At 40.7% G+C, this 27,295-nt stretch overlaps 1 protein-coding gene across 2 annotated transcripts; it reads right to left on the minus strand.

The window, feature by feature from the left end:
* Window positions 1–27,233, minus strand: aagab (alpha and gamma adaptin binding protein). 2 transcript variants are annotated; one of them, XM_055661431.1, is made up of 10 exons: window positions 26,937–27,233; window positions 10,959–11,149; window positions 9,664–9,760; window positions 8,509–8,598; window positions 6,607–6,690; window positions 5,802–5,881; window positions 4,384–4,468; window positions 4,190–4,294; window positions 3,464–3,513; window positions 1–895 (listed from the first exon to the last, which is right to left on the minus strand). In XM_055661431.1, exons 1-10 carry the CDS (start codon window positions 27,097–27,099, stop codon window positions 800–802), a joined length of 1,041 nt encoding a protein of 346 aa, XP_055517406.1. In that variant the 5' UTR covers window positions 27,100–27,233; the 3' UTR covers window positions 1–799. The 2 variants fall into 2 exon arrangements, with proteins under 2 accessions (XP_055517406.1, XP_055517407.1); XM_055661432.1 differs by having other exon boundaries at window positions 1–877; window positions 26,937–27,230.
* Window positions 27,234–27,295: the final 62 nt, after the last annotated feature.

Here is a 27,295-nt window from a genome sequence, read left to right on the forward strand (position 1 = left end):
TCACATGCATAGTTTATTTAATTCCTATACCAGACAATAAAGGTTACGTTTTTTGATTAGATTAACATTCTGTTAAATGTTTTCTTGTTTAATTCCAATAGACCATTAATTTGTATGTTATTTGGTTTGATGAATTATCTTTCTCATCATGGTAAGAGCCGATGAGAAAGATAGCTGTTGAGAAATTGAATATTTTCCATACTTAGACAGCTGGCATCAGCAATAAACATTCCCATGTCATCAGTAACATGGTTCTATGCAAGACTCCCAAATAAACACGGTAGCAGAAAACACAAACACACTTTTGCACTTGAACAACACGTAGTCCTCATTTCCATCACCATAATGTCCATTCCCATGAAAGCTGACAGCTTACCACATCACAAGGGGAAGGTCTGTTCTGTGGTTATCTACCCAGAGGGAACTGAAGTAGATTTGCCACAGTACTATTGTGGACAGAAGATGCTATCTAACTGGGGTGCCACTTCACATAACTAATGTCTAGAACATTAAAATAATGTGTCGCTTAGAAAAGAGTGGGTGTAGGTACACAATATTTCTTCCCATAGAAGACTACTTCAGTCAGATGTTTAGTCTAAAATATGACCGGGAAACACAAAAGATCCATATTTTATCATTCACAATTCAAAACATTCACCGGAGGAGCCACAGTGTTGGCACTGAAGTTGCGTTAAAAGTCTTGGCCCAGTAACACTGTGAATGAAATGTCCTTCAAAGGCAGCACTTTGGCGGACACATAAACATCTTTCATCTGGAAAGCCGCAAAATGGTCCAGCTTTTAATTATTCTCTTCATCAGAGAGTTCCTCAATCTCTTCTCTGTCTCCTCCAATAGCCATCCAAAAAGCTTTAGCAACCTGCCAAACAAAATAGGACTATATTTGTGAATAGCAAACAAATCACTTTTATAATCTGCAAACTACTCATCTTCACTGAGCACAAGACGAGTGCATGACAGCAATTTAAAGGAAGCAGAGTTAAAAAGGGTTACATACAAATGAGAAGAAAATTGAACAATATACTTTGAAATAAATCTATTTCTGTGTTAGCATCAGTCAGTAATATTTTTTGGCAAGTTTGGCTAAACAGTTCATCTGTTCTGCAACAAATGATCTTGGATAAAAATCTATATTGCCAGGTTGTTATGGTGGATCACCATGATAACGTTACTACTTTCAAGTAAATTTTTTAAAATACTTATTTTGTTATGTTATCTCTTTTACTTGGGTGTCAGAACTGGGTACAATTGATAAGGCCTTGATAATTTAACCACGACTTTAACTAATATACCACTAAATAATGAATACTTAAAACAATAAGAATTGCTTAATATCATTGAAGACAACACTTGCAATGTTCATGGAAGTTTTAATCTCTTTATCTTTGCAGAATATAAGTATAAACTTGATTCCAAATGCGCGGCCCGCGGCCCACGCCCCAGCTAACCGACTCGAAAACATCCATTCCGCCGTCCATAGCGCTGTGCCGCCGACACACAACATCAGTCGCTGGATTTGGAGCTACGGAGCCCCCAAAATCCAGCGACGCTCCGCGAATGTTGGAAGAAGGCGGCCACAGCGCTCCGGAGCTTGCCGCACGGCGACCCGGTAAGGCATTGCCCGCCCCCCGCTGGTATCCCAGCGCTGCGACGCCGCCGACTCCCGACATTCTCGGAGCTGGGACGTCCGGCCGCGGGCCGCGCTGGATTTGGAGCGCCTCGCCACAACCGGCGCCGCCCGCGGCCGGACGGAGCACCCAGCTGGCCTAAGAATTAAAGTTTCCCCCCTCACCCTACACCACCACCACCACATAAAATCCCTCCAAACGCCATTCCAGGAGGCAGCTGCATTGTTGTACGCTAAAAATCTTCCATTCTGAAATCCGATTCCGTATTTTAATAAAAGACCACACAAATAATGCCAGGCTGGTGGAATTTGGGTTGTCAGCAGCGATACAATAATAAAGAACACACAACCACAATAAAAAATGAAACACAAACATCCACCACAGCATTCATCACTGTGGTGGAAGGCACAAAAATGTGGCCAGTCCTCCTCCATTTCCCCCCCGTGGACAGGTCCAGAGTCAGTCCAGGATCGGCTCTTCCTCACCGGAGACCGCGGCTTTAAGTTGTTCTAGGCCGCAGGCCGGCGGTCGAGATTTAAAGTCTCCGCCACAGCCAGAAGCACCATAGACTGCAAGGCCGGCGGTCGAAGCTCCCCTCCAGGGGTGTTGGTAAGTCCATGCCGGCCCCGCGGTAGAAGTTGGCCGCGGGCCGGCAGTGATGGCTTCTTCTTCCCCTGGGTCCCCCACGAGGGATCCCGGGCTGTAGACACTGCACCAGCTGGAGCTCTGCAGACCGCGACTTCAGGCTGCCGGCTGCCCCGGGCCAGCGAAACGGAGCGCTCCCCTCCAGCGAGGGCTCACCCGCTCCACGCTGCGCCCGCCGCTGAAGCCCTGGGCGTGTCTCCGGGAAAGGCCGCGCCGATCCTTAATGTTAGGCCACGGGGGAGGCGACCTGGAAAAAAGTTGCCTCTCCATGGAGGAGGCGACCGAAGCGGTTTGATAATCTCCTTCATCTCCTAACTTCCAATTTCTCCATTTCCAAGGGCAACAGGTGCATTGGTGCACCACCACCTGCAGCTTCCCTTCCAAGACCATCCTGATTTTGAAATATGTCACTGTTCCTTTATTGTTACTGCACATAAACTCAGAAATCTCCCTCTCTGCCGCCCCCAGCACTGTGGGAATACATTAATCAGACAGATTGTAGCTCTACAAGGCAGCAGCCCAACACCACTCTTGAAGGGCAATTAGAGATGGGCCATAAATGATGGCCTTGCCAGCAATGCCCAGATGCTAAAATGTAATACATTAAAAATCATTAAGCCACTAAGAGAACACTTAATTCCATGGAAAGATTAATATCTTTGCTAGAAAAGAGAAGATTCAATGATAACCCGATAAAATATCTTAACGATTACACAGGGCCACAATGAAGTAACATAACAAAATGCACCCACTTAGAACAAGAGGGCGAATGGACTGAAGAAATTGAAGATAAATTACAGCATTGAGGTGAAAGTTAGTAAAAATGTGAAAGTGATGAGCAACCTCTGCCTCAAACCAACGTGATGTAGTCAATTAATTATTTTCAAGAAAGCAAGATAATTACAACTCAAGAACACATTAACTCAAGAAAAAGTTAGGTTGCAGGAAGTGGACAGGAGTGGGATGTATACAAGTGAGTTTCAAGACAACTTCCCACAGCCCAAATATCCAGTATTATTTTGTTTGCAGTGTATAATTATTTAGTCATAATTTAGTCACAATCCCTCAGGCAATGGATATCCTAACTGACTCGTGAGCAATATCACAGGAGAGCTGCTACCTTGTACAAACACCTGGAGTTTTGCCTAAATTTAAAAAAAATAATTACTCACTTTTTCTGCGTGGAGTTTTCTTTGTTCATGTGGTAATGTTGCTGCTTTGTCTGTCGATTTAAAAACAAAGAGTTACTCATGTTACACAATGAGCTGGAAGGATTCCCAGACCATTAGTCATATGTCAGCAATGCACACTTAAGCCACAATTCTTCCACTCCTCTTCCAAACACTTTCTCCAAAAAGCACCCGGGAACGAGCACTAAATCTTCATGTATTAGGTAGAAACAATGATTTCAACCAAATAAGAAATAGTGTCATTCAATTAATTTAGTTTAGTTTACGGATACAACCCACCGAGTCCGCACCGACCAGCAATCCCCGCACATTAACACTATCCTACGAACACTAGGGACAATTGAAACTTATATCAAGCCAATTAATCTACAAACCTGTACGTCTTTGGAGTGTGGGAGGAAACCAAAGCTCTCAAGGGAAAACCCAAGCGGTCACAGGGATAACTTATAAACTCCGTACAGATAGCACCCGTAGTCAGGATCGAACCCGGGACACCGGCAATGCAAGCATCGTAAGGCAGCAACTCTACCACTGCGCCATTGTTCAAATCAAAAGCACATACATAAAAATATACGTATTTAAATATTTCGTCTCACACACACACATTCCAAATTCCTGCTCAAGGAACATAGCTACTGAGAGCATTCTGTTTATCCCAGGATGAGATGAGGCAGATCCCAGTAAGGTTAATTTCAGCACAAAACCCACCTTTCATTTGCTTGAGCTTTTCAAACAAACGCTCAAAGTTTTCACAGTCAACTTCACCTGCAGTGAGAGTAGCAAGTTCTTGGATATCCAAATGTAACATTGGATCTGTTAGGCAAAACAAGCATTCAGAACATTAGTCAGATGATGATTAAGAAAAACAGTACCCCAGGGAATTGAGATTTGACATTTCATACCTATAACACTGTCTGTCTGAAGAGGTGCCACTCTGTTGGTGTTCTCAGCAAGTGGTTCAACTTCAGGCTCTGCAAGGCTGTGGTACTGTTTAAGACAAAATAGTGTTGAATGGTTCATCCAGAAGTGTGCATGTAAAATACTGTTTGTCATACAATACATCATTAATACTGAACATCAGTATTTGACGATAGAAAGTCATACTTAATCAAACAGCAAACAGCAAAGAAACACACTATTCAGCCAAACAGGTCTGTATCTGCATTTAGGTTCCACACAATGTTTTACTCAGCCCATCAGAATATTTTTCATTTCCAATCATGCCTATATCATATAATTAAAAAGTCATCCAAGTTATTCAATTCCACTTCTAATATTCTAACCATTCTTTAGTTCAATAATTTTCATTCATTTATTAATGGCATAACCATATACACAATTAGACTTCAACACTGGTTTTCATAAGTTTCGGATCATCACACATACATCAGTTTATTAGGATATCGTACACAACCTGTATACTAACATCCTAATAATGCAAAAAGCGAGGACCATTCCAGTTGATGCAATATGATTTTGACCCATGTCAATGAAAAAACCACAGCAGCAAGTTAAAGGCTTTCTGTTAGCTTATCATTCCCTTCTATAATCCATGACTTCGAAGGTCAATTTCAAATGAGCTTGGCTGCATCATGATTGACTGGGAATGGAAGTTAGTCTCCTAGAGATTTAATGGCTTAACACTCCAGTCAACGCTTCAATGACCTATAGAATACTTACAAATATTCATTAGCAGAATAAAAATAGTACTATTTTGCAATATAACCTAACGGTTTTGCAATATAACCTAAGGATATGCAACAAACATGACTACTTTCATTTACATGACATTGCTGCGTCCCAAACATGATGGTGCCCTAAAATGGGGGGGGGGGGGGGGGGGGGGGGGACGACGACTATGTATAAACACTGCTGTAATTTCTACAAGGCGTATACAAATGGCCTTTATTAAAATCTGGCAATATGCACTTTAACCACATGTGATTTTTTTCCTATTACGCATCTTAAATTGTGGAGTACAGAGGCAAATAAATAAATGATGGGTCTTTGTCCCAAACATTATGGAGGGCACTGTAAAATTATGAGAGGCATGGGGTGGAAATGTCAAAGACTGGAGGGCATAGATTTGAGGTGAAAGGGAACAAGGAAACATGCTGCCAGAGGTGGCGGTGGAAGTAGATACTATAGTGGCATTAATGAGGCTTTAAGATCAGCATATAGATATGGAGGGATATGGATCATATACAGGCAAAGGAAATTAGTTTAATTTGGTATCATTTTCAACAGAGACATTGTTGGTTGAAGGGCCTGTTCCCCTGCTCATATCTAGGCATCAGTTATTAATTAGACAATCACTTACTTCCTGTGTTTCTGCTTCAGTTCCACAGTTTTCAAGCACTCCAGTTAGGCTACTGAGAAGGCCAAAATCCTGTGGCCGATCTAAGAAAAAAAAGTCGCGATTGTTTAATTTTTTGATGAAACACAAAATTATCAAATTTAGCTCATAATTATAATTGTCTTGAGCCAATCAACGGCTGTTGGCTTGAGCCTACTAATTCCCCACAATAATACTAGAAATGGCATAATTATCCGATCAGTCGTCTGTATAATCAAAATGGTTAGATCAGTTATTTCTGAGGATGTGTCCCTCAAAGTTAAACATTAAACTGATTTCAATGAAATGCGTCACAACTCTACAAATAGTGGTTCTTCCGTCGTCTAAGTTTGAAAAAAAAAAACATGCATTTACAAATTCACCTTTAATTCACCCTTTGAATGGGGAATGCAATCAGAGGTGCAGATACAACTATTTTAAATTTGGGCAGCATGGAAAAGGGGATTTTTTTAATATTATCAAGCTAAATTAATGTGATAAAGACAGTGGGAAAATACTCATGACATAACGTATTATCTCAGTTAACTAAAATATTACTGTGTGAAATATTAATGTGATACGTGTTGGTGCAGGAAAAGTCAAATCAAATAGTGGATAACTGAAAATGCTGACTATAATCCAAGTTTTATCATCCAAGATTAAATTGAAAAGAAAATAGAAAACTGCCCGTGTTCTTATTAATGGTCTTCAACCTGAAATGTTAAGTTTCGCTTTCCATAGGTGCTCAACAAAACTCATCATAAACTTTAGAAAATATCTCATTTCGTACCTGTTTTCATCTCAACATTTGACCACACATTTGCATTCAATGCCTGAATAATTCTCGTTACACCAGTGGATTCAGGGAAGTCATCTGTATGGACATTAATACATCTGAATATTTAATATATCTAACAATAGGAAAATGCGAAAATATAGTAAATACAAATCAACTGAAAATATCCACAAAAACAGTTTTCAAATAGGAATTCACAACACACAAATGCAAAACACTTTTTATACAAGGAAGGCTAAGATATGCACTAGGACACAGCATTTACCCATAGAGAGCATGAACTTTTCTTGTGTTGATGCAATGCATCATGGATTTTTCATTATTGTTACAAATGTTTTGATTAAAAAATAAATTATCTCCTCTCTCATGCTCCTTTTGCTGTTGGTATACTAGATATACTTCTCAAGTAAGAAGGTTGGTAGATCTTCAACCTCTTCAGCCACTTTTTTCATATAGTGCTTAAGATGCATCAAAAATCAGTGATGGATCATTGCCTTGCAGCCTACTTTGCACTAAGGTTGGAAGCAATAAAAGCCATTAAAGTCTCTTTAAAAAACAAATATAATTTTATCCGTACTAGAAACATAAATGTACCTAATACCCATAACATCAGTACATTTGAATGCAAGAAATAGGAGGAGCAAGAAGCAAAATTAGCTAGGCAGTTCCTGGAGCCGACATCCCCATTTGATATGATCAGGTTTGATCCCGTCTCTTCAACAACCACATTTGCCAAACCAGTATTCAAATCTAGAGTCATGGAGCAGAGAATTCCAAAGATTCATAACCGTTCAAAAGTAGTAATTCTTTCTTACCTCCTTACCCAAAGATCAATTCCTCACCATGACACCATAACCCTCAGATCAAGGAGAAACATTCTCACATCCATTTATAATGTCCCCTTCAGAATCCTATGTGTTACAATAAGATAATTTCTCATTCCTCTTAACTCTATCCACTTAATCTTTCCTCAAGTCAACACCTTCACCCCATGAATCAATTAGCAAACGTTCCCTGCTTCTCCTCCAAAGGAGCAAAATTCTTAAGAGACCATGAACGGTCAAGAACTGTTTTACTGAAGCTTCGTATACTGGTGACAAGACTTCCTTACTATTTACTCACTCCCTCTTGCAATAAACTTTCATACTTGTCACCATTTGGGCCACCATGTTAACTTTTGAGTTCCTTGTACCAGGGCATCTAGATCTCTCCTAACATCAATATCTAATACTCTCATGCCATTTAAAGTATTACCCAAGTGAATAACCGCACATTTCTCTTTATTACCTATTATGCCTTCTCACAAGGATAATCACACCTTCTCACCTATTTTTGCATCATCAGCACTTTGAATCTATAGTACTCGGTCCCTTCATCATAGCCAATAAGATTGTTAATACTATCTTTTTGCAAAGGTCAAGCTGAAATTTTATATTATAGTTAAAAAAAAATTTTTTTTTAAATTAATAAACAACTCTTTTGCATGGCTAAATCAACCAAAATTAGTTATGTCAGCAAATAATTTTTCAGAGCTTGTCTCAGCTCCTCTAGGGCAAAAAACATGAGGAGACATCTGATATGTTCTTGGATTGCTAAATACAAAATAAAACTTATGCCATTCCAAAGAAAGAGGCCCAACCATGATGTTCTCCATGGTCAAAAAAGTACACCAGCATAAGACACTGAATTACTAGGAGCAAGGTAAAGGGTCCCAATGACAATTATTATCTTCTGATGGGAAGAGATCAACCAAATAAAATACAGCAAAGAGGTAACGTTTTCAGACTGATCCATTGAATTTATATTAGTAACAATTCAATGTATCATTTAAAGAGTAGTTCTCATTCACTTTAACACCTGACATTCAGTAATAGCCATTCTGATTTGCAAACAAACCTTCTTCATCTGGCAAGTCTTCTGGATCGAGTTCCACCAATTCAAACCCATATTTAATGCACCATTGCTGTGCCACTTGTCTGCTCACCCCTAAAAGAGAAAGCATGATCAAATAATGCAAAATCTTGACTGTGCAACACGATTCATTATACTCATGGTGTATGGATTAGGAACTACAATGCTGCAGCTAATACAGAAACTTGGTTGATAGAGGGGACTGGCTGCTCAACATTACAGGGTTCAGATGTTTCAAAAGTGAAAGAAAGTAATGTCAGGAGATTACACAACAGATCAGGGAAAATGTCACTACACTTAGGGTGGATCTCCTGGAAGGCTTATCTAGTGAGGCAGAATGGGGAGAACTCAGGAATAGGAAATGTACAATCACTAAACTATAGACCTCCCAATAGCCAGCGATATTGAGAAATAGATATGCAGGTAGATGGAAAAAGAACAGGGTTGGTGACATCACGGAGGCGAAAGTTTTGGGTCTTTCTAACAACATTACGGTGGAGAAGATCCACAGGGCCTGATGGCTCGTTATTGAGAGGGAGAAGAGTAGAGATTACTGGAGCTTTGACAGAGATGTTTGTATCCTCTTTAGACACAGGCGACATCCCAAAATGAAGCCCAAGCACGATGTTCAAATCACATTATGTCATATGTGTTAGAAACACAAGGAAAAGGTTTAACTCGTTTCCATAATTTACCTTGTTTATGATGCCAAATCCTGCCGAGTTGGGTTTGATGAGCAACAGCAGTGTTCCAGTAACAGCCTCAATTAGTATTCCTTCATAGAAGTCCAGCCAGTGATTGGCGAAAGGTGACAAGCCTATATTTGAAGTTACTCATATCTCAAGGGAGGCTGAACTCATTTAGGAATAAGTAGCACCAGAATTTGGGAGAGGAGTCTCTACAGTCTTGGATTAAAATTTTAAAAAGCTTTGGATTGCCCTTCCCAACTGATCCAGTACCAAGTAGTATAATGCATTTTACTCGCTAAATTGACTTTTTAAATAAGCTCTAAATTATCTCTTGAGCAACCATATCCTTGTAACAAGCTCCAGCTCTCCATGTGGAGGCAGATGTGGTACAAATTACCATCTAAAAATACCAGATTTACGTCATATCAAAAGTAGAAACTAAGCAAAATACCATTGTCTGAAACTCTGTCACACACCAGAATCAAAACTTCAGGGGACCATTCCTGAGTTAGAGGAAGCCAAGTGGATACCTCATCAAGTCCAGTATTCTGATGAAGAAAAAAAGTACAATTTAATTTCAAAAATAATGTCAAAGATTAAAACAGAGAAATTGTAAAATGAACATACATGGAGTAGCAACCACAGAATGATGTTGTGCAGATAACAAACCAATACCAATTGATTATCATTGAGAGGAAGAAGAGAGCTTAGTGTGATCGAAAACAAACTCATGTAGAAGAAGAACCAATTACCTGTCAGGTATAGAAAATTGATATAGACAATTAATAATATGACTTACAGCTGGACCCGATTCTAAATTCTGATTCTGAACTCAATTCCTTTAATTCTTGGTTTTAAGAGCAATCAGACATTAGTGCTAACGGGGCTCACCAGATTGCTCAGCTGCTTCAGTTAACAAGGCTAGGTGGTACCAGGAATCCCACCTAGTGAATTAGACAATTTTGACAAAAGAAATAGAAAGGGAGTTATTTATAACTTTGCTTTCCTGGGCATGGATACATGTATCCAGCAATCCCCTATCCTAAAAGTCCTCGTATAAACAGATAAGAGCACCACATTGGACTTTGTAGCTTCTTCCTTCAGTGAAAATACCTGCTCAAATGTGATTGAGATTCACTAGTTGGATATTGAACATCTGAGAAACCACTTGCTACTAAAGAGTCAATGCTTCCCGGAGAAGTCAGGAGAACATTTGCGAAAATAAGGTGGAAAAAAAACTAGCACAGGCAAGTGAAATAATAACGTGCACTCATGAATGTGGACATTTTGAAAAACATCAGTGTTTAATTTAGCTGCTCACCAATATAAACAGAGTAACTTCACTAAATTTGCCCAAGTGTATATAAATGCCAGATTATAACACTGGCACTCAGTACATCTTAAGTAAGCAATCGTTAAACACAGTATTGGGAATGAGCCTAACTGTGGTCTAAGATTTAAGTTTACTTTAAACATGGGTGATTTAGTCAGAACTCATTTGTACAGTTTGAGTTTAATTTATCAGTTCTTTACACCTGCCCATTTTTTACTGAAAGTGGTCAAATAAAAATGGAGATGCTTACAGTTGCATTACAGAGTAGGAATCAAGAAGTTGTGACTACAGTCATTTTGATTTGGCTCTGTGTCAACTGATCCCTATGCAGTACTCAGGACACAAGCAACAGTACTCAGGACAGGATACCATCAGAGGTAATAAAGATATAACAAGAAAAGGATTTTCCTTACAGTTGTGCTGTCAAAGTAAATCACGAAGGCTTCTACTGAGTCTGCAATCTCCTTTGTCAGTTCAAATTTGTCAGGCACCACACATAGCTGTACACTAGCAGTGTAATACTTGTTATCTATAGTCCATGGGTAGAATCGGACCACATTCCTGGGGCCAGTGTATTCTGGAATGTCATCTGTTCCAATAATATCTAAAATCAGGACATCAAAAATGTTAAGTTAATTATTTACTGATAAGAATCAAGTTGAATCGGATACACAATAGGGGAAAGGACAGAAGGGAAAAAGACAATGATTAACACAATCCCTAATGGAAAGGACTTGCCAAGAATGTAATCAGAATATTACTGGATTGCCCAATAATAGTCACATAACTAATATCATATACAGTAAACCCTCGTTTTAACAGACTCCTTTATAACGGATTTCAGTTATATCAACCAGCTCGCATGGCCTCTCCAGCCGCGGCTTCTGACACTACTCCTGGTTCGCAAGGGGCACTAGCGAGCCCTTTATCACCCATTGCGCAATCCGGTTAGCATGGTTGTTGTTGTGCCTCACATTCCAGCCCCTGGGGACAGTGCTTTCTTCGGGCTGCTGCAGCTTGCGGGACACTAGGTCACTTTGAGGCTCCCTCACCGGATACTGCTTCGTGTTTTCAACCCGTCACTTTAACCGCTCCCTGCTCCATTGCCGCCATCTCCTCCTTCTCCCACCGTTCATCCCACTTGGCCTCTCCTTCCACCCTCCACCACCATCTCCTCCTCCGTCTCCCCGGAATCGCCAACATACTCCACCTTGGAGGGTGTCGGCAGCTGTGGGGAAGAAGGTGGGGGTGCCAGCTGGCGCGGGAGGGAGGGAGGGTGGGGATGGTGCTGGGGCTGGTGGGAGGAGTGGGGCCCCACAGTGGCCGGGTGCATTTTGTTGTTGGTGGCAGACTGATGGTAGCTGGTGAGGGGACTGCACTGGTGTAGACTAGCACCATCTGTGCCTAGTTTCAAGGTGAAACAGCACAGGGTGCTGGAGTAACTCAGCAGATTGAATTAGTCTGCAGAAAGGTCCCGATATTCTTCAAAAATGCTCCCTGACCTTCTAAGTTACTCCAGCACTTTGTTTCCTTATGCGTAGTAATCATAATTTGCAGTTGTTTGTTTTAACTGCGTACAATAATACATTAATCGTTATAGCGGACAATCAGCAATAATGGACACCACTCCCCCATCCCCCTCCCCCCATGGTTCGTTATAACGAGGGTTTATTGTATATGGAGAGTTGCTAATTGAGTGCCTCACCTACACAATATTTCCAACAATACGAGGAATTTGTTTGAAGGTTGGATAGAAATGAAGCACAGTTTTATCAGACAAGAAATTAGTCTCTCAATTCCAGTCCCCAAAAATGTCCACGAGTTAGTAAAACAATGCGTTTTGATGTTAGATGGTGGGTGGGTGAAGAAGGGCTCGCTGGTGCAGACTAGTAGCGTCGGCGCCAGGTTTTAAGGTGTAACGACACAAAGTGCTGGAGTAACTCAGCGGACTGATTCAGTCTGAGGAAGGGTCCTGACGTCACCTATCCATGTTCTCCAGCAATGCTGCCTGACCCACTCGAGTTACTCCAGTATTTTGTGTCTCTTTTGTCTATTAACCATCATCTGCAGTTCTTTGTTTCAACTATGTGCAGTAATACCGTACTCGATTAAAATGGACAATCGGCAATATGGTCTGTTATAATGAGGGCTTACTGTATTGGGCAATTCAAATTTTTGAGCAAATAAATTAGCGATACTTTTTTTTTGCAGGCTTTTGGAAATTAGAAATCCAAGAAAGTGCACCAATTTACAGAACAGCCTTGTAAATAAGGTTTTAAAAATAATACTAAAAAAAGGCAGCATACGTTTCTCCCATTGTAATACAATTTCATTGATTCCAAGATCAGCTCCATTGTCAATACTACGTCAACAGTAGAGAATGAAATAAAACAAAATTACACCATTCTGCTATACCTTGAAGCCATTCTATTTTTTTAAGTATTTCTGGACTGCTACCATAGGGATCCATTTTGTAAAATAACCCTTCACAAGTCAAATCTACTTTTGGTCTCTCTGGTAATAATGGATGACTACACGTGTGCAAAGCCATGTTCGGCAGTTTGGCTAGGATACCTTAGATGCCAGAGGATAGATTCTAGAGCCCTGCAACTGTGACCTGAATAATGAGTAGAGCGCTCAGCCCTTTCTTAGGTGGGTATAAAAATTGGAAAACTTTTGGAAGCATTTGCAGCTAATATTCTGCATCAGTGTTATCATGTGACAGGAGCAGCATTAGGCCATTTGGCCGATCAAGTCTACTCTGCCATTCAACCATTGCTGATCTATGTTTTCCACCTAACCCCATTCTCTTGCTTTCTTCCCATAGCCAACTTCTTCTTCTTCTTGCATATGGCGTGCACACCCTGATAATGCAACACACAAGTTGTCTAGGGAACTCAACTAGAATAGCTAAACCAAGGCTAATGAACACATCAAACCCTAATAATGCAACATCCAAAGACTAGGGATTCTATTCAGACCTATGTTTTTTTTTTAAATTATGTGCCTAGGCCAGTCCTGGTGTAACACGCACTGAGAAGGCTACCAGAATTCCTGGATGGCATAATATGCACGCCTAAAGATACAGGTAAAATAGTGGGAAAGTTGATTTCAACATTATATCCACCTGTGAAACTCCATAAAAACATAGTCAGTCCAGAAAAACATAGTCAGTCCAGTCCATAAGGTCAGTCCAGAAGAACATAATTTATTTTACAAATGCCGAAACCAAAAAGAGAAAAAAAACTTACAAAAATAGAGAATTAAAAAAAAACAAAAAAAACTGCAACAATTATTACTGGACACAGCAGTACAGGAGGATAAAATTGCTCTGCATCTGGGAATTCTCACGTGGTAGAGTTGTAAGAAAAATGTATACCAGTATGGGTTTTAATTTTGCTTGAGGGGTGTTTTAATGCAATCATTAGCAGCATGTAAATACAAGAAACTACATTCACTCTTGTACAGTCAGTAAAAGGCCATTTCCAGCAGCAAAATACAAAAGTGGCAGATGGTGACAGATGGTGAGAGAGGCAGACAATGTGATAGAGAAAAGCAGTGGAAAAGGGGACAGCCCGAGTATGTTAGTGGCAGATTTTCCTCTTTACCTCTTGACCTTCTTAACATGCCAACTCACCACCCACCCTCCACACCACACAATAAAACCCATTGCAAACAAATTTGAAATAATGCAAAATAAATCACTATTTCCTGACAAAGCTATCTTAAAAGGTCAGACTGCATTACAAGGGTCTCAACCAAAGGCATCAAAGTGATCACTAAGCTCTGAAGTGAAATTTGAACAGCTGTGGGCAAAGCTTTTTCTTCCTTTGTGAAGCCTAAATGATCTTTTGGAAGTTCGACAATGTCAATATTTGGAAAAGGTTGGTTATGCAGAAAGTTTGAAAATCACCGCTTTAGGTAGCCATCTGGATTCTACTGAGTAAGCAGTATTACCCAGTCCAACACATACTAGATACCCAATTATGTTTGCTAATTTAAAACTAAAACTGAAAGTTAATGTTTCCTCTGTGGTTTGTTAATGAGGCAGTAAAAAAAAATATTACCAAAGCAATTACAATTCAGCCCCAAAATGAAAAGAAAACGGTGGCTGCAAATTAAAAAAAGAATGGAATGTTACAACTATCCCAACCACATCAGATTTGTTGTACTATATACCTATAGGTTATTTTGGACAAGTACACTCAAATTGAGCAAAAAACAAGGTGCTGGAGGAAGTCAGCATGTCAGGCAGCATCTGTGGAGGGAGATGGACAGATGACATTATGTGTTAGGACCCTTTTTCAGACTGATAGTAGTGGGAGAGCTAGAAAAGAAGGGTAGGGTAGGGCGAGGGAAAGTTTGGTGAGCTGGTGGATCCCAGGGGTGGAGGGGGCAGGGAAGAGGAGAAGGGGGTTGGGGAGCATCACTTGAAAGTCGAGAAATCAATGTTCGTACCAATCGGTTATAGGCTACGCAAGGTGCTGTCCTTCCAGTTTGCTTGTGGCCTTACTCCGCCAGTGGAAACATAGAAACATAGAAATTAGGTGCAGGAGTAGGCCATTCGGCCCTTCGAGCCTGCACTGCTCAATTCAATATGATCATGGCTGGAGGAGGGCAAGGACAGAAATGTTGGTTTGGGAATGGGAAGGGGAGTTAAAATGGCTAGCAACTGGGAGCATCAACAGGTCATAGCAGACAGAGCACAAGTGTTCAGTGAAATGGTTGTCTAGTCTACATTTGGTTTCGCCAATGTACAGGAAGCCACATTGGGAGCACCAAATGCAATAGACAAGATTGATGAGCAAAATGGTCAGCTAGTCCATGCTCAGTCTTGCAGATATAAATTTCCCAACCACATGAATATTGAATTCTCCAATTTCAAGGATCAAACTAGAAGAACAGCACCTTTGCATCCAACAGAATACTCATATTTCAAGTTTATGGCCTGCTTTGCCCACAATGACCTTTTTGCCCATCTACGCTAATCCTATTTAATCACATTTGGTTCATATCCAAGAAGAGCAGGATGACATGCTCCAATAACAACAACCGACCTGTGGCACTAATGTACATGGTGATGAAATGCTTCGAGTGGTTAGTTAATGTGCATTTCAACTCCTACTTAGCAAGAACCTGGACCCACTACAATTTGCCTACTGCTACAATAGGTCCACAGGGGATGTGATTTTGCTGGCTCTGCAGTCTGCACTACATCACTTGGACAATAAGATGTACATCAGGCTGTTGTTAATCAACTACAGCTCAGTGTTCAATACTATCATCCCCTCCAAACTTATTACCCAACTTGGAGAACAGGGTTTCTGCTCATCCCTATGCAACTGGATCTTCAACTTTCTCAATGATACACCACAAACAAGACGAATTGGCAACAGCACTACTTCCTCAATAATCATCAGCACAGGAGCACCTCAGGGCTGTGTGCTCATTCCTCTACTCTACACACTCTATATCTATGACTGTGTAGCCAGACAGTTCCAATGCCTTCTTGGATTTCGCCGATTACACCACCATTGTTGGATGAATTACACGTATTGATGAGTCAGAGGATGGTGATTGATAATCTGATTGAATGGTGCCATAAAAAAAAAATCTGGGTTAATATTGCTGCTCAACTCTCCTTTAAATATTTCCCGTAAAACTTAAACCCATGTCCTCTAGCTTTACAAGTCCTCACCCTTGGCAAAAGACTGACTATCTATTCTATCTACGCCCTCAATGTTATAAATTTCAGTAAGGGCACCCTCCAGCCCCCCTGCACTCCAATGGGAACAATCCCAGTTTATCCAATCTCCTCATGAAACTAAAGCCCAGAGCAACATGTTATGTGCTTCTTCTAAAGATACCAGATCTTTTCTAAAGTATGCTGACCAGAACTGCACCCAACGTTACAACTGATTGTGAAACATTTTCTTATACAACTGCAACATGATGTCCCAACTTTTATACTCAATTCTTAAACTTGCCTATGAAAATAAGCAAGCTGAATGTCTTCCTCACTACTCTATCCACCTGTATCACCATTTAAGGAGCCATGAATTGTCACCCCAAGATTCCTCTGTACGTCAACGCTGCCAAGGATCCAGAGAAGCTCTGTACATCAAGGTTACTATACACATCCTTCCTTAGACGACAAAAAATGCATTACCTATAACTTGCATGGATTAAAGTCCATCTGCTACCATTCCATTCAACTTTCCAGCTGAATTCCTCAGGGTCCTCAGGTAACCATCCTCACTGCCACAATATCACCAATCTTCATGTCATCAGAACGCTTGCTTATCTGACTACAGATATTCTCATCCAAAACATGTTATGTTTAACAAAAAAGCAAAGGTACCACACCGATCCCCGCAGTACACCACTGCTATCAAACGTCTGGTCAGTGAAACAACCCTCCGCCACTTACCTCTTCCTTATATCAACAAAACAATTTTGGATCCAGTGTGCCAAAACGTCTTGGATCCCATTGTCTTAATTTTCTGGATCAGCCTACAATGCACGAACTTGGTAAAATCCTTGCAAATTTATGTATACCATGTCTCCTTGCCTTTAATAACTTTCTTAGACACCACCTCAATAAATCCAGATTTGCAAGGCAATATTTTCCATGCACAAACCCCTGATTAATCCCCTCTTTTCCAAATAATCATAAATCACATCCCTAAGATTGTTTTCTAAGTTTCACTGCTGCTGACACAAGGCATATTAGCTTGTTTCCCAGTTTATTATTGCCACTTTTCTTGAATATGACATTTGCCATCTCCTAGTCTTCTGCTTCCAGCATCTCCAGTCTCATTTCTCCTGAACTCTTACTATTTTGCTTTTAAACACACATCAGGTATTATTTTTCCTTCCAGCAGCTGCTCTCAATGTAGTGTCACCAGCTTCTACCTTATACAGTTGAAGTAAAACTTTCTTCAATCTAGGTTCAACCTTCTCTAGGTTCAACTTTATCCTTTTCCATGACTACCTGAAAGCTTACTGAATTGTGATCATTGCTCGCAATGGATTTCTCCACTGACACTTCCACTACCTGCCCATCCCTGTTCCACAAAATATGTTATTTAATTTCACGTAGCAAACCACAACTGAAGGCATTAAGGTGGAGGTAAACAATGCCATCCACACTTTTGCATAGAAAGGCACATATTTATAATTGAACAGATTCCCTCCAGTTGAGTTAATAAATTGTGGCTAGATGTCAACAAGGGCATGAGTGAGGGGTTGATCCAATTTAATGGGGTTGCTTGAGGGATGATTGCATAACTCTATTTGAATGGTATCATTGGTTTTTCAAGTTCGCCTCAACACAAACATTTTAATATATATTTTCATATTAAGATGGTGTTGAAGCGACTATTCAATATTTTTGACACATTTCCACCACACAGCTTAGCAATGCCTTTGCCACATGTTTTTGCCAAACGTAATAGATTTTTGTTGACAGCAAAAATAGTTTTGGCCATCAAGAACTAACCAACACTTTTCAAAATTAATTAAAAATTGAGAAATTCCATCAATGCACTTTTTCTAAATGAGTAATCTCATTTAGGCACATAATTTGTAAAACTACCTAAATTTTACTTCAAAGCATGGCAAGATGCTGTATATCAAATGCAATGGAAATCCATGAGACTCCATAGCCACCTTGTGGAACTTAAACAGAAACAATACAGATAACATACAGCGCCAGTCTGGTTATTCAGGTGAACTGGACTTGAAATATACAGCTGTATCTGGTCTCCATTCCTTGCTATTTGACCACAATCTAGCACTGTCACAACAATGTGGCTGTTGTTCTGCATTAGTCACCCCGCATTTAAATAAATCACATACAAGCATTTCCCCTGTAGTGGAAACACCTCATCCTCAATCTCAAGTGGCAGCAGAAAGAGCCTAATGTATTTTGTTTTTAAAGTATGTAGGTGAGCTTTATGGAAGTTTTATTTTGGCACATTCAGTGCTTACAATGGCTGGAAAATGTTCTAGTTACTATCATTCACATTTCTCAAGGAATAAATGCATTTATTTGTAAAAAAAAAAAAATGCTAGTTGCTTTGCACTTTAAATCAACTGAGCATCATCACTTACTCACTCATTCAGGTGACCGAGAATCCAGTTGCTTGTCATTTAGTTCTCCATCAGTTCTCATTCTGACACCGCCCAATAATTCAAAGGAAAGGTTAACAACCAGGAACATTAACTCAATCTTTCCCCGTCCTGGGTATCTTCAGCATTTTTTATCATTTCAGATTTCTAGCAACCATTGTATTCAACAATTTAGTTTCAGCATTTTATTTGTTTTTCACTGTCTTAATTAATTTTTCGTTATTCTCATTTAGTATTAGGCAGATCACCTGCAATTAACATTTTTTATCTAATCTCAGCCATCACCACGACTTGCAAAGCTCAGTCTCCTTGGTCTCTACCTCCTGTCAGATATTCCTTTTGTTTCTTCCACTTTTCCTCTCCCCAATCCTCTGCAGCATAACTCATTATTTTTTATTTTTCCTAATACTAATGAAAGACTATCAATTCAAAATATTAACAGTTTCTCCCTCCCTGTGTTTATAATTTCATTCATGAACCAATAATGTGCAGCATATAATCTTCATAAGTAGGAACCTATTACAATGCGAGGACATCAAAGAACCAAAATCAATTTTCCAACAGAACTCTTTAAGATGATCTTCCTTTCCGTTTTGTTTTCAGCAATAAATTTTAAATGAAAACCAGTATTCCCATGGTGATGCCCTGGGCAAATTATGGAATGCAAAAATCAAAGGTATTACACCACATGACAATTCTGCTAAAATATTTTTGTTCTCTCAAGGTCATTAAGTCTAACTGTATTTAAATAAACAGTCAGCAGTTGCACAGTGCAGTTTTTGGCAAGGTAGACAAAATGCTGGAGTAACTCAGCGGGTGAGGCAGCATCTCTGGAGAGAAGGAATGGGCAACGTTTCGGGTCGAGGCCCGAAACTACTCTCCATAGATGCTGCCTCACCCGCTGAGTTACTCCAGCATTTTGTGTCTACCTTCGATTTATACCAGCATCTGCAGTTCTTGCTTATACATATAGTTTTTGGCAAGGAATCCCTTAAAGTGGAAATTACTTAATGTCAGAAAAATGTTTCAAATAAAAAATCAGAAAAGATAGTGTCACGTTTTTGTGCTAGATGCATTGCTGAATATATTAATTTCCCAGTATGGAAATTTACCTCACAACGTCTTTTAACCCCATTTCAAATTATTCCTTCACCAAATCAGTTCAAATAAACTGTGCCAATCTAAGCTAAGGTGCACCCTAAAACGCTACTTAACTGTCCTATTCCAGCAGTACACTCTTGTCATCCCTGGGAATCCGTCTGCAGAGCTGCCTCTAGTATTCAGCCAGTATAACACTATCACTTAGAGGGGGGGGGGGGGGGGGGGGGGGGGGGAAATCAACAACATTTGTTTACTGAATGTGCCCAACAAGAACTGAAAATGTAATACTGGGCTCCTGATTAGATTGGTCCATGGTAAAGATGGAGACAATTGGAGATGATAGAATGTTAGCTTCATTAGTTCAACTATAATCTCCGAGTCCAAATCTCACTAGGGTATAACATTATTTATATAAAACATCAGTCCTAGGGAATTTGCTCTTCTGGAGAAGAACATAAACCATGTCTCTATTATGTAACTTCCAGAAAGATATCAGGAAAAGAGCAGGAACCTTTGTAGGAACAGGACTAACAATAGGCATTGTCAAAAACAAAGATTAACTAGCATTTTCGTTTAAATCTGGTTGATGAGATTTACTGCATGCAGAATGTCTTACACGTGTATACAAATAAATTGAAGATTGACATAGAGCTCGCAAACATTTTATGAATTCATCTAAATAGTACTTTGGCACCCAACAACACCTTGCGCAAGGGCACATTTTATTGATTTTTTTCTCCTAAGCTAGTAAATGTATTTCATTATGAGGACCAATTCCCTTAAGTTTAGGTTATACTTTATTCACAGTACTCTGCAATAGCAACTTGACAACCAGTTTTCATACTTAAAGCCAACTGAAGTTGCATCAAATTAGGTGAAACATTGACTAAGGCTAACTTTGGCTTGACATACCTTTGCAACCCAAGCCAAATCGTGTAACAGATTTTAAATAAAAACAAAATAATGCCTATCATGTTTCACTTGGCTGGGCCTAATTTACAAAAGCACTCAGGCATTTCATTTTTAGTCCAATTTAGTTTTACTTCACGATTGTAATTTATCACTCTAAACATTTTTACAGCAGCACTGGCTTGTTTTACTACAATAATAATTTTATTGCATTCAGAATGGTTCACATAATTATACAAATTTGCTTAGAGATTTACATAAGGCAAAATCAAGTTCAAACCTGATAACTGCAACCAAATTTGTCAGGCATTTTCTTTCTCAATTATTGAAGTGGGCAGGTTTTGTAAAAGGCAGCAAGCTGGATGCAAAGAACTAATTCAAGTAACCATTCTTTGGATATTCATGAAGGAGAACAAAGCCTAGTCTATCTTATTTCTAACTATTCACAATTATCTATTACAAACATTTGCCTACAATCAGTAGTGAGAACGCAACTTTAAAGTATTCCATTCTATTCCAACTTTTACATCCTGGTTTCAAATGGTACTCCAAGTCTGTCCTGAAATGTTCCTGGATCTCTGACATGATCACTGCCTCCAATCACCCAGCCATCGCATTCTTACCAATGATCAACGAAGCATGCTGACTCTAACATGACTGCAGTAAAAAAGCATGCAATCACCCAACTGGCAATTTATCCCATGGAACAAATTAATTAATTAATTAATTGATTTCCTGGGGGGGGGGGGGGGGGGGGGGGGGGGGGGGGGGGAATTCACCAGTTGAATGAAGAAGGGTCTCGACCCGAAACGTCGCCTATTTCCTTCGCTCCATGGATGCTGCCTCACCCGCTGAGTTTCTCCAGCCTGCTTGTCTATCTTCAGTTGAATGATTGCATGCTTTTCATTCATTCACACCCCCCCCCCCCCCCCCTCATGTATATATTTTATAACTAGTAAAACAAAAGCAGTTGAGGCAAGTTTATAACATTTAAAAACACTGGATAGCGACATGGCTAGGAAAGGTTTAGAAGGATATGGGCCAAATGGGACTAGCCTAGATGAGGCATCATGGTCAGCATGGATGAGTTGCAGTGAAGGGCCTGTTTCTGTGTTGCATAACTATGATACCAGAACCATGGAGGATGGCCTTGAATCCAAGCGCTTTCAACAGTAGATGGAATGAAAATAATCTATCTGTATGATTCAATGCAAGAACTGTGAAATCAAGCATAATTGCTGCTTGTTTTACACTTTGGTGAATATTGTTCAAACAACAAATAGATGCTTTCTATTGAGGCATAAAATTACATACGATTCATGGATAAAAGAAATATCAGATGATGCCTGGTATCTGCAGGGCAAAACAAAATGGATATATTTCGGCCAGAAGCATTGAGCGAGAAAATAAACAAGTATTGATGGAATGGACACTGGTTTATTCCACTTTCAAAAATAGATTCCTTTGCTGTCAGTAAGCCTAAAGAATGCTGATTATCACGTCAACATTTCAAAGCCAGGCACAAAAGATGGCAAATAAACCATGGGCAAATAGTAGGAAACGATCATTTTAATAACATCAAGCAAAGCTGTGGAGGACTTCAAGGTAGGGAAATAAACAGAACCTCAATCACATAGATGGAAAAAAGTGACTGTCTCCAATTTATAGCAGCATGTGTCAAGACCAATGTCAGCACTAAACCAACACCAACTTGCCATTAATTTTACCAAGGCTGACCTTTATTTGATGACACAAGACTTTAGTAGAGCTCTCAAGAAAACAGCTCGCATGTATAAACCATGCTATTGGGAATTAAAGATAACCGATTTTACCCTGTGCAGGTTTTGTAATAAGATTACTGATTTACTGTAAACCACTGATTTTAATAAGAAAAAGTTAAAGAATCAGCAGTAAATCTTACAAGAATACACAAGTTTCAATACAGCCGATGACAATAATAATGGGACATGTGAGATTGCATTTCAATCATCATTGAAGAACTTTAGTCAAAGGGAGAGAATGGAAAGGCCGGTTTGTTTCCCGTGGACTGAAATAGGTTGAGGGGGTAACCTGTTACAGAGTTAAATTAAATGGAGACACAGACAGGGTAGATAGAATATGTTTTCCTCATGATAGGGGCATCAAAAACAAGAGGGCATAGGTTAAAGGTGAGAGGAACGAGATTTAAAGGAGATTCCCTTATATTCCCCATATCCCTTGATTCCCTTAGCCCCAAGCGCTAAATCTAACTCTCTTGAAAACATCCAGTGAATTGGCCTCCACTGCCTAATATGGCAGAAAATTTCACAAATTCTCAACTCTCTGGGTGAAAAAGTATTTCCTCATCTCAGTCCTAATTGTCCTACCCCTTATTCTTAAACTGTGACCCCTGATTCTGGACCCCCAACATCGGGAACATTTTTCCTGCATCTACCCTGTCCAATCCCTTAATAATTTATGTTTCTAGAAATCCCCTCTCATCCTTCTAAATTCTAGCAAATACAAGCACAGCAGACCCATTCTTTCAGTGGGGCTCGAAATTAACGGTTGCCCGGGTGCCAATGGCCACCTAAAGTCCCGCCGGGCAACCTAAAAGCCGTGCCATTTTTCCCAGCTACACAAGCACCTGCCGTTCAACTCTGACTGAGCCTCCCTCTCTATCTCTCTTTCTCTGTCACTCTCCGTCTCCGCCCGCCATCCGTGTCTGGGTCCCCGCTCTCCAGCCGCTCCTCATCCGCTGGCATGGCCTTCCGCCTTGCACATGCGCACTACCACAGCCTGTACATCCTTCCCCCTGCACATGCGCATAACCACGGCCAGCACACCATCGGCTGCCCTGCACAGGTGCACTGCCACGGCAACTGGTCGCCGATGGGCATTTTCTCCCTCCCTTTGTATTGTGGGAGATCTGGCTGCCATTGCTGTCCGGTCGCCGCCTCGCCGCGACCGCTGAAAACCAACGCAGAATCATTCCATGGAGCTGGAGTAACTCCCTGGAGTAACTTGTTTCTTGGTTTCCTGGAGCAAAGGAATAGGCAACGTTTCGGGTCGAGACCCTTCTTCAGACTGATGTCGGGGAGGGGGTGGAAAAAGAAAGGAAGAGATGGAGACAGTAGGCTGTGGGACAGCTGGGAATGGGAGGGGGAGGAAGGAGAAAGCAAGGACTACCTGAAATTGGAGAAGCCAATGTTCATACCGCTGGGGGTAAACTACCCAAGCGAAATATGAGGTGCTGTTCCTCCAATTTGAGGTGGACCTCAGCCTAGCCATGGAGGAGGCCCAGGACAGAAAGGTCAGATTCGGATTGGGAGGGGGAGTTGAAGTGCTGAGCCACCGGGAGATCAGGTTGGTTATTGCGAACTGAATGGAGGTGTTGTGCGAAGCGATCGCCAAGCCTGCGCTTGGTCTCACCGAGGTTGATCATACGCTGAATAATCCAGCCACATTTTTGTTTGGAAGTGGAAAGAAATAATAGAAATTGCATTCATTGCAACGTGTAAAAACAGTTGAGATACTGTATTATAATTTTGCTGCATGTCATTGTGGTATATATCATGTCTTGATTGGTGAATATGTTTAGTTTGTGACTTTATTTGAAGCAGAAATAAAATGTGAATGCTTCATCGAGCATAATCCCGAATGGTAATTATGCACTTCGTCCGAGCGCATTATCGCACGTCATACAAGCCGTCTTAAATGACCACCTAAACTGTTATTTGGCAACCTAAAAAGCTGCCTTGGTTGTCCGGCTGGCAAACAGAGAAAAAAAGTTAAGTGAGAGCCCTTATATGTCAGTTCCGCCATCCCAGGAATTAACCTGGTGAGCCTACGCTGCACTCCCTCAATAGCAATAAGCTCTTTCCTCAAAATAGTTAGGAGACCAAAATTGCACACAATACTCCAGGTGCAGTCTCACCAGGGACCTGTACAACTGCAGTAGGACCTCCTTACTCCTAAACTCAAATCCTCTCGCAATGAAGGCCAACATGCCGTTAGGTTTCTTCAATGCCTACTGTACCTGCATGCTTACTTTCAGTGACTGATGCACAAGCACACCCAGGTCTCGTTGTACCTCCCCTTCTCCTAATCTCACACCATTCTGAAAATAATCTGCCTTCCTGTTCTTGCCACCAAAGTGGATAACCTCACATTTATCCACATTATAATGCATCTGCCGTGCTTCTTCCCATTGACTCAACCTATCCAAGTCACCCTGCAGCCTCATAGCATCCTCCTTGCAGCTCACACTGCCACCCAGCGTTGTTGCATCCGCAAACTTAGAGATGTTACGTTTAATTCTCTCATCTAAATCGTTATATATATTGTAAACAACTGGGGTCCCAGCACCGAGCCTTGCGGCACCCCACTAGTCACTGCCTGCCATTCTGAAAAGGACACGTTAATTCCCACTCTTTTCCTCCTGTCTGCTAACCAGTTCTCTATCCAGGTCAATACCCTACCCCCATTACCACATGCTCTAATTTTGCACACTGATCTGTTGTGTAGAACCTTGTCAAAGGCTTTTTAAAGTCCAGATATACCACATCCACTGGCTCTCCCTTATCAATTTTACTTGTACCTCAAAAAATTCCAAAAGATTAGCATGATTTCCCCTTCATAAATCTATGCTGACTTTGACTGATACTGTCACTGCTTTCCACATGCGCTGCTATAACATCTTTAATAATCGACTACAGCATCTTCCCCACTTAATTAGCAAACTAATTATTATTGTTGCAGCAATCCAATGGTTTGTGACCACTTTTACTGATATTAGCTTTTTAATTTAGTTGAAGATCTAAAGATCTAGAAGAAGATCCTATTTGTATTTGAATTCCCATCCCTGGATCAATAGTCCAGGTCTCTAAACATTAATAAACCACCTACTTATAGTTATTGGATCAGTAACTTGTAGTTAGTCATCACTGTGTCATCATCTGTTTCAATGATGATGAGGGATATATAGTAGCCAGGGCAACCCTGGTATAACACTGGTCTTCACAAAAACAAGTTGCATATGTTCCCAGGAGGACAGATTGATCCACAATTTAGCATTGTATCAGAATGTTTTCTAGAAAGAATGAGTAATGTCAGTATAGACTAAATAATAGTTTTTAAATAGGTGCAAGATCAGAGGACGTCAGCACAAATGTGCATAAATCCATGAAAGTGGCATGGTACATTAACAAAGTGGTTAGTAAAGCACAAAGAATCATATAGACTATAAAAGTATGGAGTTGATATTGAATCTTTCCAAAGCACTGGTTAGGCCACAACTAGAATGCTTCATCAACCTGGTCACCAAGAAGGAGCAAAAACAAAATAACCAGAATATTGTAACAATCCAAAATGCTAAACTGAAAATAAAGTTGTTCTTCTGAGGGCAAATATTGTGAGATTTAATTTAGATGTACATAACAATGACTGGTCTATAATGGATGAATAGGAGGAAACCATTCCCATCAGTGCTTAGAGTTATGGAGCTACTCAGCATGGAAACAGGCCCTGTGGCCGTTCTCAATGAAAGCAAGGGAGCCAAATACTTTCTTCAGCAGTTTTCACCCGACTCACTACTTTGGAGGAACAATGCACCTATACTCCAAGATCTCTCTGTTCTGCAACACTCTCCAGGGCTTGCTTAAAGGGCCAATGACTCTGAATTAAAGCGAAGTATGAAAGCCACAGAGCAGATGACAGCACTGTTTTTTGGACAGTGGTACAGACTTTTTGTGCGTAAGGGTGATGGAAACCATACGAGTCAGAAACTTCAAAAGGGAATGGAGGGAAAATAACTCGTGGGGCAGAGGAGAACCCTCTTACCTGGCTTTTAAAGTGGTAGAGCCAGAAAAGGGAACAATTAAGGATGGACAATAAATGCTGGCTTGGCCAACAACGTAAACGCCTCATAAATGAAAAAAAAACCTATTACAATAATTTCCCAATGGGCGCTGGCTCATATTTTAAAAATACGCCATTAGCTGGGAGTTTCCAGATAGAAGCTGGATACTATAACATTTATGAATAATGTTACAATTACTAAACAACTTGCAGCCCTCCGGAGAAAATAGGATGGCTCTACTATGAGAAAGCATAGACAGACACGAAGGGCCTAATGGCCTCCTCCGATGTTTTCAAGCCTCCAGTTCCTTGGAACTCGCGGGGACGCCTGTTGTAGTCGCTAAATGTAATTACCCGGACCAGGCGAGGAACATACTCAAGATCCAGTCGCCGACCCGCCGCTCGCTTACCTCTCACCAGAGTCTCCTCCACGAAAGCCGGGCAGCAGCTCACCAGCAGGACGCTCGGAGCCTCCATCTTTGCCCTCTCACCCTGGCAACGCCGGGTCAGCCCGGGCTCCGGCTTAGCAACGGCCCCAAACGCAGTCTTTGTGTGTTTCGCAGCCAAAACCATCACCTTAAATAAACACGACCGCAATCTTTTAAAACAGACTCTTTAACCGATGTCTTTATTTCCAGCATTTGTAGGTCCTTGCGCCACCATTCATTATTTCCTTCTTGGCGAACTCTGAGGGAGGAATGCACCACTCTGCTGCTGGGGGTGGACAAATATTTCAGGCACTTTGTACGTTACGCAAGAGACGTTTGAA

This window comes from Leucoraja erinacea, chromosome 33, assembly GCF_028641065.1.
Source record: "Leucoraja erinacea ecotype New England chromosome 33, Leri_hhj_1, whole genome shotgun sequence".
NCBI lineage: Eukaryota > Metazoa > Chordata > Chondrichthyes > Rajiformes > Rajidae > Leucoraja > Leucoraja erinaceus.